Below are 13536 nucleotides of genomic sequence, written 5' to 3' on the forward strand. Positions count from 1 at the left end.
AATATGAGATAAACGACCCCTTCAATCAATCCCCCCCCCCCCAACCCCAGGAAAACAAATAAATAATTATATATACATATATATATATATATATATATATATATATATATATATATATATATATATATATATATATATATATATATATATATATATAATAAAATAACAGCCCAAGTACTTTGGAAGTATCTGCAGTAGTCTGATCCATGTTCTGGAAGAAATGTTTTCAAAACAGAAGCCACACTGTTATGTCCCTACATGTGCCCCAGTAATGTTAATACACTTTTACAAATTTGCTAGGATTCTTTGCGATTATCACTAACAAATATTTCACATCCATTTTTAAAGACTAACACTACAAAAAAAATGGTATTATAATAAAGTTATGTGGTTAACATACAGAGTCCAGTAAAAGTGACAGGAACAGGTACTAAATCATACTATAACACTGCCAAGGGTGATGCCTTATTTATATTTCCCAAAGCTATCTATGGTCAAAATGTCAAAATTATATTTTCATATGCACATTGCACATTGAATATCAATTATTTCTAGTCTACTCCTATTAACCTGAATGATCTTGATGTTTGTAAACTTACTTTGTGAAGATCCACACATATTTACTTCCTTGAATTCAGTGATACGTATTCCCTATGACCTCAACCTGATAGAACAACTTTGGGATGAATTAGAGTGGAGACTGCAAGCCAGGCCTTCTCATTCAACATCAGTGCCTGACTTCACAAATGCGCTTCTGAAAGAATGGTCAAACATTCCCATAGAAACACTCCTAAACCTTGTGGACAACCTTCCCAGAAGAGTTGAAGCTGTTATAGCTGCAAAGGGTGGGCCAACTCAATAATGAACACTATGTTCTAAGACTGGGATGCCATTGAAGTCCTCCACAATCTACGGCTCATGTGCAGCTCACAGAGCATGCACTTGCAAGCTCAGTGATCACTGTATCACCAGACACAGCAAATCACATAAAATTGGCCCTGTATAATGTGATTGCTTTGTCCAATCACCTGTAAATGTAAATACAGGCTGCATGGTGCAGTTATTGGCTCTCTCTGCTCACACAGAGATTGCCTGTGAGAGCAGAGAGATGTTACTGGTCCACACAGTTTATCACACACGAAACATTCTGCCAGTCAGCATTTCGGTGTCCCTGATTCTACCCAAAAGTGAAGTATAAATAAACTGCAACCAGATGTGAGTGCAATTTTAGAAGCCTAATAAATATTCAGTCAGCACTATGGAGTTTCTCTGTATTTTCCTTGAACATAAAAGTTCCTTAGTGTTTCTTAGAAGCAGATCCAGACTGGGAAGAAGACCGGTGGAGGCTGTGATATAATGCTGTTTATGACCTCCTGTTAACATGGAGGTCCACCATAATAGGTGAGGGCACATCTGGTAGTGCATCTGGTTGGATGAAGTTGATACACAGGGAGATTATTGATCTTTGATACTGGATTATTTCCATTATACCGCACTTTCATTGTTACTCACAACTAGCACATTGGAACCTTTTGAATCTAGAACTTTTATTACGGAATGCAAAAGAGTTTATTTTGGTCTGAATATGCACATCATATATAAACTGGTATGATTGATTTGAATGTATAATGATATCTGATTTCACATTTCACAAGGACTTTTTGAGATTACCTGCTTGGTTTATATATATTTTTATCTATGTGCTTTTAAATATGAGGTAAAAACTACTTTTATTTTATTTTCTTGCAGTATCTTGTTTTTTAGGAATTCTGCACTATTTAGTATAGAAACTAGAGAGGATGCTTGCTCCAATGACAACTGTCTAGAATTTTTTGTGAGATTTCCCAACAGGAATTTCTCAAACTACAAAAAATTACCTGACAGGGTAAACCTTTCTGAAAAAAAAAAAAAAAAAGTTTGCCTTTTAATACACTTTAATTGTTCTTATTGCTATGGGTACTGCACCTTGCACATTTCAATGTACCAAAAGAACTCTCAGTGTCAGAGATTTTCCAGCTCACAGCACATTCATCTAAGTCATAAGACTGAAAGTTACCATCACTGGCATCAGTTAGCACTTTACACACAAAAACAATGGCTGTGACCGCATATTTTAATAGAAACGCACAATGTTCACCGTATCTACACTAACATTTCTGACTTTGATTAAATATCTGCAATACACACCTCAATGCAGACAGAAAGGTTTAAAATATGGTAACACTTTGAAAAGACATAGGATTCTTTAATTTCTTGTTTAGATTATTTATTTAATCTTAATTAATTCTCTAAACAAAGTACAAAACCATAACAAGGTTCATATAAAGGGTACAAATATGAAGTCGACAACATCAGACAACATAATACAAGGAGCCTGGGAACAATGTCATGCCCATTTAGAGGAAGAAAGATATTTTAGTACATGCACTCAGCACTTTATCCGAAAATCGATTTTTAATCACCTGAACCTTAGCAGTAATCGTAGACTTTTGAAAAACACTAGAGTGGACTCGGAGTGTAAGTTTCCCAGGCTGGCTGGGCTGAGTTCCTCAGATGTAATCCCAGTAGTGGGTGGCCTGGGAAGCTTACCATTACATACAACCTCCCACTCTTAGGTATGCTAACTTGTTCCTAAAACACTCACCTACATAACCTTTAGAATCTTGAGAATACTTAAACATTGAGTAAAGTTGTGTTGTTGACCATGCTATGGTGTGAAACATGACAAAGGAAACAATTAAGGGCTAGAAAAAGGGGAAGAGAGCAAAGCAAAAGGCATACAGAGAGTTTAGAAAACGGGAGAGGAAGAAATACAGAGGACATCGTAGACGCTGAAGAAGAGGAAGAAATCCTGGTCAGTTAGGATGAGGAGAGGACAAATTCAGTTCAGGGAGCCCATATCTCTTAACATTGTCTTGAATAATACTGATTGATTTTTCCTGGGTCAATTTCCAAGATATTTTCCTCTTCGCTGCCATGAAGGACACAGATGACTGCTTCCAGGCCCATGCAATTGTAATCTTTGCCCCCAATAGAATAAAGTAGATCAGTTTTTGGGCATTCACGGGTATCTTTTTTATTTTTCGTTCAGTAAGGCAATGAGCAGTGATTTGGGGACAGCCAAACCTGTGACTTTATGCAGAAAATCCTATTACAGAAACTCCTTATACTGGGACAATTCCATCATATATGGAGTAGATCACCCCAATGACCACAACCCCTAAAACAGAGAGGGGAAGCCCCTGGAAAGATCTGAGCTAGGCGAGAGGGGGCCGAATACCAGTTGGACAGAGGTTTGAAACTAGCCTCCACTAGCAAAACATTAACAATACCTTTAAAGGAATGAGTGAAGTGTTGATACCAAGCTTCTGTGTCCCAATCTATATTCAAATCATGTTCCCATGTTAAAGCATACGAAGGCATACCTGAAGCCAAATAAGTGTATATCAAAGATATGTCCCCCTCCTGATCTCTGATTTTGGAGTACCATTTTCATAGGGTGTGACTCTCGGACCTCTGGACCAGCTTTCCAAATAGAGAGCAAAAAATGTTGTATTTGTATCAGTCTAAAGTTTTCCAATTTGGGCATCTCCAGTTTTTGTATGCAGTGGTTCGTAGTAAGAGGTCCCATAGTGGCAAAAAATGCCCTATTCTAAAAAGGCATTTATTTAACCACCACTGGAATGCTCTGATGTCCAAACCTGGTAGGAAGAGAGGATTATGAAAGAGGTGGATTAATGGGTGGAATTCGGAGGTGAGTGCTGGGTTGGCAAGGAGTGTATCACACAGGGCCATAGAGTGGGAAAGAGTGAGAGCTAAGATCGGTGGTCTACTTTTCTTGGGGCACAATATAAGGTAATTAATGGTGTGTTTGGGAGTGGATTGCCTCTCCATATTTACCCAATCAGGTTTAACCCCCCTCATGTAGATTATGGAGAAATTAGCCAGTTGGGCTACCTGATAGTATTTCCACAGGTCTGGAGTCCTTGAGTTCTGTTGAGTTTGTAGTATAAATAGAACACTCCTAGGACAGTGATAGCCTTTGGCGCCCCAAATAAATTTGATAAATTTGGATTGGAATTTATTAAGTAGAGATTTTGGGATTGGGATAGGAAAAGATCTAAACAGGTACAATAAGCGCGTTAGAAGTGTAATTTTGACCGAGGCCACTCTGCCCAGCCAGGATAGATCACATTTTGCCCACAAGTCCAGGTCGGAGCTTAGTTTTCTATATGCAATATATTAAACACACAACCAAAAATGCATGAAAGACAGAACTGCAAGTCCCAGCAATAATCATACATGGTAAGTGCATAAAAATCCATTTTATTATGCTGGTCAGAAAAGTCTCATTCAAGCATATGTCTCATCCAAGCATTAGTCTCATCTTCAACAAAGTGTAGACGATGTAGCAAAATCTCTCAGTGTTAGCTCTGTGATTAATTCACACACTGTCCAAATACAGTGTAACCACTACAGCCTCTGATATATATAAAGGATTAAAGAAAAAAATCCTCCCTATAGATTCACTTCTTACCGGACCGCACCAGTAAGGAACACGGTCGTCGGCTTTGGGTTGGTTTCCTTGGTGTCTGGAGAGAAGAAAAATAGAATGTGAGAGCAGGTAGAGGAAGGAGAGCAAGAAGAGAAAGGGTAGGGGACCATGTGGTATCCGCCCCTTGGATACCCCGGTTCCTAAAGGGGTGGGAATGGACCTGCCAATTCCCACATAGGCAGGGTACCTTGAAAATATCCCCCAAAATTATGGGCAGGGATCTGCCTTGACCTCAAGGAAAAACCTCAACATTGAGGCAGATGGAGGAGCATGTAGTCCGCTCTGGCCTAGACCCATTTTAGTAAACAATGCATATATTATATGGGGTCTGAGATGAAATTCAGCATATCCGGATCAACAGGCAAGTGTATTAAAGAAGACAACTTTATAGTGAGGGCCTGGGAGGTGAAAAAAGTCGTCCAGGCCCTCCCTACAAACAGATAGCCCTAATAACTATATATATAGGATCTGTAATGGGTGAATGTGCGGTAGGTAACATACAAACACGTATAACTATCAGGATACACATGTAAACATGCACACCTGTGCACAAAAATTGACATGTGCTCTCGCATCTGCCCACACAACCACCCGTTACCACAGTTCTATAACCATAACAAATGGGAAAAGAGATTGTTAGAAAAAATTTCGGAACATTATATCAGCTGCATAAAAGGAGAGTCAAAAAGTGTTCAGCGTTGAGGGGATACTTGAGTTAGTACCGAACAAGGTAGACAAAAAAACCTGGAAAAATTGAAAAATGAAGAACCAGAAGTCAGATGTGGTATCAAGGAGGTTGAGCGTCTTTGGATCATTTGGTGTGTTGCCTCTGCCATAAAGGGGTGATAGGGCTATTTGGAGGAGGTCGTTTAGAAGACCCCGGGGTCTTATGTGAAGAGGCTGATTCGGGCGTTACTGAGGGGGCCTGAGAGATGAGTCCCAATTGCACAAGAACCCGTTCACCGTCCTAGATGGTAGCAAAGCCATGTGACTTGTTCTGATAAGTAAAGTTTAGCTTGAAGGGGAATGCCCACTGATATTTGATAGACTTCTGGGATAAAATGAGCAGCAGTGGTTTAAGGGATCGCCTCCTATGGATAGTGTAAGGAGATAACCCTGGGCAGGGTGGCCCTGAATAGTGAGTTGGTCCCTGTCCTTTGATCTCCTCATGACTTCCTCCTTCATGTTGTAATGATGCGGCTTCACAATGATATCCCAGGAAGGATCCTCAGCATGGGGTGGTTGTTGTGCTCTATGTGCCCTATCCAGCTCCAAACAATGTTCCGATACCAGGAATAAGGTCCTTGATAAGGGCGCGAATTGTCTCGGAAGTGTCGTTAATAGATTCTGGAAGGCTTCTGACTCTAAAATGATAGCGTCTGGTCCTATTTTCCAGATCATCAATTTTCTCATGCACTGATTCTAATTGATGTTGAAGATCTTGTATGTGCGAGGTATTTGTTTAGCTCTTGCTATGGTATGTTCCGTTTTATGCTCAATGGTCTCTATTCTAGCACCCAAATTGTGGAGGTCAGCATGGATAATAGCGGTAATTTGTGTTACTGTCTGTGCCAGGCTTCCGGAGAGCATCTTGGAGAACATGGCCATAATTGTAGAGAGGTCAGTGGAGTGTACTGTGAGAGGCAGGGTCATGCTATCCTGCAGCCCTGGACTTCTGTCCATATTTCCAAAAGGGGATAATAGCAGGTCAGGTCATCCAGCGTTCTCTCTATGAGTGATTCTGCTGAGGCTGGGGAGGGGACCGGGCCACTGAGTCTACTCACAGTGGTAGATCCCTGCAGAATGTTAGGCTGCAGGGAGGACTCAGCGATGGCATTTATCTCTTCCATTTCTGCTGCTGTCTCGTGCAGCGTGCTGGAGGCCATCTTGGATTTCTTCTGGGCCCAGGAAACAGCATCCACTTGCCAGGATAAATCCTTTTGTGTGCCCTCCTTTATCATCCAGATGAACCCGGTCCCTTCAGGGTTCGGAGGAGCCCGGGATTGTGCGATGTGGCTCTGTCTGGTCGCCGTCAGATGGGATGGAGCCTTGGAGTCAAGTGCCCATTACTGAGGGTTCTGCGCATGCACCTTCAAGATTAATATTTGGTATACCATTTTTATAAATGAGAGAGAAGATCGAGAAAATGAAAAAATTATGCAAGAAAATATTTACAGAAAAAAAATAATAAAAATATAGAATAAGCAACAATAAATAAAAAAAAATATTGTATGGATGTAGGGGTGCTGAAGTCATTCATTATACCTAAGTGGACATTCCTTTATTGTTATGTTTCCAACTATGTAAATATTTCTAGATGACCATGTTTTACTGTCCAACAACCAACATATTATTGCAAAAAAGGAAATCACAATTCTATAGACATCAGACATGACATTGATGCGTATTCTTCTTAGGAGACGTAATTGGTCTCATCCACCTCCTGGGCATTATGACATATGCATGTATGATATTGAACTAACTGCCATTTCCTTTTACATTTGGGTAGATGCTTGTTTTACATGTATTTTTTTTATCATATCAGGATTAATGGAATATGAATAAAACATACTGAAATGTGAATTTGTTTAACTGCCCTGCTAAAGAAAATGCCTGGTAGAGGTTTTATGACATAACATTTTACAACAGAGTTTAATTAATAGTCTCTGGCTTAATGCTGTGTACAATGTTTTTTCCATTAAGAGTTTTTGCAGATCTGCGTGGGATAAACATGATTTATGATACTGTAATGTTTATGCAGAATCACTGTGACCCTTAACCCCTTTCTCCTGATGCATGCTGTGGGAGGGACAGTACCAGGAAGTCAGTCACAGTGTGTGTGGGACTGGAAGCAGCAGCATGATACTTAGAGGGAGACCTGTTGTATATGACTCCTCCATGTAAGAATGTACATCACTTTCTGAGTAATAAACCCTCCCCTGGTTAAGAAGTGCATCCAGTCTGTGTGTAACTTGCTGAGCAGACACTGGCAGAATTGCTAGCAACACCCTGAGAGACCCTGTGTCGAAGGGACATAACAGATAATGTTGTGCCCTGTACACACAGTTGGAAATTCTGACAGAAAAGGTCAGATTGGATTATATTGTCGGAAAATTTGATCATGTGTGGGCTCTATCAGACTTTTTCCGTCGGAAACTCCAACGGAAAAAATTTGAGAGCAGGATCTAAAAATTTCTGACCAAAAAATCGGACAAAGTGCCACGCATGCTCAGGTCAAATTACGTGACCAAATCTATTTTGTACGTATACGTATACGTAGTCCCATCGTACGCAACGAATGTCGTCACATCCCGAGCGATTGGATTTTCTGACAACTTTGTCCGACTGTGTGTATGCAACACCAGTTTTTGGACAAAATCCATCTGAAAAAATCTGACAGATTTTGTAGTCAGAATGTCCAACTGTGTGTACAGGGCATTGGAAGTTTTGTTTAGTCAACTTGTCCAGCTGGAGCTAGCTGTGTTCTAGTGTGAGAGTTTTCACTTTGATGATTTTGTCACTGACTTATGCATTTTGGTAAAATTAGGATGGCATTGAATTTAGTACAAATCCATCCTCCTTACTTAGTTTGGTATTCATTCAATCTCATCACTGTAAAAATATAAAATAAGATTGATTGCTTTACCAGTTCCCTTGGCATTTTACTCAACTTCATACAAGGAGTTTTCAAGTGAGCTAAAAGTCAGAAGGAAGATTTAAAGTATCACATACTTCAGAAGTCCATATAGGAAGAAAGTCATGAAAATTAGTTTTGTCTTTGTTCAATATAATAGGTATACAAACATCAATAAAAAAATGTCAGAAGATCTAACCCTTCCAGTTCTATACAAAACTAAATAAATTATTTTTAGCTGGAGTTTGGCTTTGGGCAAAGAGTTTTTCTCAGGGGAATTTGTGGGTGTTTAAGCCCTCACAAAAGCTACCGGGACCAAGAGAAAAAGACTGTGTAACACCTATCACACCACCCTTATTGCAGTTTAACAATCACAGCAGTCATGTATTGAATACACAACCATGCTGTGCAAAACTACACTTTTTTTGCAGTATTTTACGAGAGAGTTGTTGAAATGTGTATGTGGATGAATGAGGTATGAATTATATGAATGAAAGGAAATACGGGTAAAAAGAAGTTCAAGATAGAAATAGAAATTTAAAGGTAAAAATAAAATGAATAAGACATGAATAATTTCAAATTGGATACATAGAGTGATATCCAATTTTATGTTTGTGCAGAATTTACATGTATGTATTTGTATAAAGCTTTTTCAAATTATTAAAAAGAGATTGAAAACAAAACTACGCAAACTTTATGTGGAAATAAATCCACTCAACAACACTAGCTAAAATTGAACAGTTTATTGCTCAAAAAACATTTAAAATTTAAACATCACCATTACTTACTGGTTTAATCCAGAATAAAATACAGACATTTCAAAACATGAAAGTGATATATCTTGGTAAGAACTGAAAATTGTATATGACCAAGAAAATAAATGGTGTAAATTACTGATAAAATAATGTTGATTTTAATGTTCAAATGTAATTTTTTATACATTTTTTTTGTTCTTTTTTTAAGAAATGAAATGAATAGACCATAACATTACCAAAAGTTTATATGCCATTGTATGCAACCCTTGCACCAGCCATCACAAGTTGTCTTTACACCATTCCGTATATTTCAGCCATGCGCGAGACTATTTTGTGAACAGTATTAGTACAAGGGGTTTCCATTACCTTGAAAGTGTAAATTTTTAATATGGCAAAGTTTTTCAGTGTTATAATTTACAATTACAAATTCAAAAACTGTACAAACAACATTACTTATTAAATATCAGCAGGATATATTGTTTTTATGTTTAAAATGTTGTAAGTCAATGCTTCCCTTAGAAGCATCAACAATATTTTCACAGTCATTGTAGTTCTAGAAGAAATAGTAATCAGGAAGCAATATACAGGGTTGCCTTTTTAGAGAAGTAGCTTGGCTCTTGCTTCAAGCTCTCTGCACTAGATGCAGTTTAATCTGTACATTATAGCCATCATTTACCACTATAGTATAAACAAACAGTTATCCAGTGGGCAGAACTGCAGGACACATCAATCGGCATAATGTCACAAAGTGGTTTTCTGAGTCACCTAACCAGCATTGTAAGGACCTGTGTCAATCATCTTTTGCAGCTCGCAAGCCTGTGGGAATAAAAAAGCAGCTCCAAGCAGACTGATGCAATTTAACAGGAGATCCAATGTGGTCATAAAGAGGTCACATGCAGGTCAAATGCACCTGTCAATAAATTGTGAAAACTCTTAAAAGCATCTCAAACTGAAGTTAAATGCATGTGGAAACAAGCTGTAGTTGTCTATCGACCCAACCCCAAAGACCATAACACAAGCAGGCTCTAAAGCTCATCTATACATTATGTCTTTTTCAACCTGGTAAATATTATTTGTATGTAGTGCATACAGTCTTACTACTATGAGCTCAAAGCAACTTTCATCAACAGCATCTCAAAAGACTGAGCTTCTCATTCACATGCAGGCACCATAGTAGCTGGAAAGGTGTCACACGGTATCTGCTTTTTATGACAACAGCAAGTTAATATGGGCACATTTTTTTACATGTTAGAATTCAAAAACTCAAAAAGATTTTTTATCACTGAAAATATTTATTCTTTTGTTTCAGGCATGTAGCATGTTGATATTATTTATAAAAAAAATCTAATTTTAAATTTTTCACTATAGTTGTATACTTAGAACTTGATGACTTTTTGGAAGCTGCAGAAGACTGAAGGATACCCAATGACAGCTTTTCTCTTACTCCCAAGAAAGCAAAGTAAACATTTCATAGACAACACCAACATCATTTAACTTTGAACTCAATTACAATTATTTTGTTTCTTTGGAGAACTGTTATATACATATATTAATGAGTCAATATTTTCCAAAGATATATATATAGAATTAATTGAAGCTTGGTAGCTGCTATGAGGCTCCCAACAAAAGGTGCTCATCCTTCTGTGATACATATAGTCACAAGGGCACTCAAGATTGCTGTCTGATGCCAATCTGCGACTCAAGTTTCTAGATTGAAGTTGGTTATTTTTTGATAGGACGCAAGTCAATATGAGGAGTTGATCACAAGCTACCTAGTACCTATCACTTTGTCAGGTATTGCTTTGGTTTTCCTAACAAAGCTTTTAAAATGAAGAGAATATCTTATACAACAGGAATACATTGTTTGGGACCCAATCTCTACTGTGGTCCTAATTCTCAAAATACCCACCCTAAATGTACTCTTTTATATTACATTGGTATGTAGCATACGCTCCTTCTCCGGGCTCTGTCATAGTTGAGTGGGTGTATTATTATTATCATCAGGCCCTGTCCAAAATACAATTTTAGAAAAACAAACTTTTAAACAGTTGTCGAATCACAGATGTAACTGTACTGTGAATTTACAATTTAATGTACTGAACATGAAAAAATATGCCCATATGAGTGTAAAATATCAGCTACTAATAAAGATTAAAGGAGTTTGGAGCATAATTTATAACTTTGTAGAAAGAACAATGTTATGCTCATTCCCATACATATTTCAAGTATAAAAATCTCCTGTTCTGTAAAGAAATACAATTAAAATGTTTGATAGCATTTTAATTTACACAGCAGTTTAATGCATATAAAATAATACAAAAATTGTATACAAACATGATCACATAACATTGACAATTCAAAAAGATGGTTGTTTTTTTAGTGCACCATATACCATAACAGGGGAAAATTGCATTATGGCATAATAATGGGATGTTGAAGTTGACACTACAATATAATAAAAGAAATATCAGGGCAAGCTACATCACTTCCTTGAACAAAATTGTACAAAACATCTAGCTAACTAGATAGAACATAATACTGATAATCACAGTTTAACATTGAGCAACTGTGTTTCTTGTTGTTCTTGCGCTAATGTAGTATAAAAACAGTTCTTTATATTTCCATAAAGGATTTCAAGTGACTTCAGTCATCGATGAAGAGTGATTCTGTGAAAAGGACATGTAAAAATAATCATTAGAGCATCTAGGAACATAAATCCAAAGAAACATTTTAAAAAGTGTTTAAAATGTTAGGAGAAAAAAGATACTATTGAAAGATACCCTGCATAGAGGAATAACAATGTGCAAAAAAGACAGTAAATAGGGGTATCAAATTAAAAATTACTTTAAAGAAGTCTGGTCAGTGAACACTTGGTTGTTATAAGATACTGAATTTGCCCTGTACCACACTAAATATGCTCATAGGTCTGCCATAGCTGGTATTTCTGCTTTGGGTAGATACTTGTGAGTGTATTTACCTAAGGTCGGAAACATTCCTAGGAACTGACATTCTCTGAACTCTATGCACTAGCTATAATAATCCCACTTTTCTTTTAAGCCAAGGAAGCCAGTCTTATTCCTTTTGCTGTATGTATTTCTATAATAAATCCCCAAAAATATATAAATAGCCAGCAATGAGTGGAAATTAAATTAAAATTATGTATGTACACGCTCCTAAAACATTAACATAGATTTGTAAAATAGATTCAATTTTTTTTTTCCCTGAAGAGATTAAAGATATAAGCTAAATAGGGAACTGTTTTAGTAAAACCACGTTTCTATTATTTACACCTACGTTCACACATTCAATATTATATGCCAAGTAGTCTTGCTCTAATTACCTTTAGCTGATGTGCTGTAACAGTTCCAAATTCGCTGTCCTGTCTGTTTAAAGCTATGTCTTCCTAGGATGTAATCTCATTACAGTCACATTAACTGGACCACACCAGGGAGTACTTGGTAAATGCTGGCTTTAATGCAGCAGTACAAATAATTTGATAGTTGAAATACACTGTTTTAAGGTACTATTAAATACCCTATCGTCACATAGTGCACACAACGTCACCCCATTTCCTATAATTGACAATGCAATAAAATAAGTTAACTTTGGGAGTCTAATATTGAATAAAAAGTAAACCATTCACTGGGAATAAAATATAGACTACATAAACATATTAAACAGAACTTTTAAAGACCACCTGAAACCATTATATATGAACAGTTTTAAAACGGTGTGTTCTTTAAAGACTTTAATAAGAATGTCTGATGTGCTTCAACTTGCATTAATAATTCTGTTTGCCTATGATGTAGAATATACTGAAAATATTACCGTATTTTTAGCACTATAAGGCGCACCTAAGAGCCTTATATTTTCCTACAGATCAGCCGTGCGCCTTATAAGCCGGTGAGCCTTATGTGTGCACGGAGTTCCAAAATAAAAAAAAAATCAAATCAAATAATTTCCCTCTCTGACACAGGGACGTACGCTGGCAGGGATAAACCAATCAGAGAACAATGCGTATGAAGTGCAGTACGTACGCTTACCTACATTACCAACAACAATGGCACCGGTCAAGACACATGCTTACGAGGCACAATTCAAACTACAAGCTATCAGTTACGTGGTTGTAAATGGGAATAGAGCAGCTGCGAAAGAATTCAACATCAATGAATCTATGGTTCGGAAGTGGAGGAGGCAAGAAAATGAACTGCGCCAAGTTAAGAAGACGAAACAGAGTTTTCGCTGGAACAAAGCGAGGTGGCCACAATTAGAAGACCAGCTTGAACAATGGATTATTGAACAAAGAACAGCTGGGAGAAGCATCTCTACAGTCACCATTCGACTGAAGGCAATAACAATAGCACAAGACATGGAGATCAAACATTTTCGAGGAGGTCCGTCTTGGTGCTTTTGTTTTATGAAAAGGCGTAATCTCTCCATCTGTGCAAGGACTACTGTGGCACAGCAACTGCCAGCGGATTACAAAGAAAAGCTGGCCATCTTCCGCACCTACTGCAGTAAGAAGCTTACCAACAAAAAGATCCAGCCCAACACATCACCAACATGGACGAGGTCCCCCTCACTTTTGACAT

At 37.7% G+C, this 13536-nt stretch overlaps 1 protein-coding gene across 2 annotated transcripts in view; it reads right to left on the reverse strand.

The window, feature by feature from the left end:
* Nucleotides 1-8917: 8917 nt before the first annotated feature.
* PLPPR1 (phospholipid phosphatase related 1) overlaps nucleotides 8918-13536 on the reverse strand; it is a 243565-nt gene continuing 238946 nt past the window's right edge. For both annotated transcript variants that reach the window (XM_077475271.1, XM_077475270.1), the window contains one exon: nucleotides 8918-11610. In XM_077475271.1, the coding sequence (XP_077331397.1) occupies nucleotides 11578-11610 (33 nt within the window). In that variant the 3' untranslated portion in view covers nucleotides 8918-11577. The remainder of the gene's footprint in view (nucleotides 11611-13536) is intronic.

This window comes from Lithobates pipiens, unplaced genomic scaffold (assembly GCF_037356315.1).
Source record: "Lithobates pipiens isolate NorthernLeopardFrog02 unplaced genomic scaffold, aLitPip1_a1.2 Scaffold_13, whole genome shotgun sequence".
NCBI classification, from domain to species: Eukaryota; Metazoa; Chordata; class Amphibia; order Anura; family Ranidae; genus Lithobates; species Lithobates pipiens.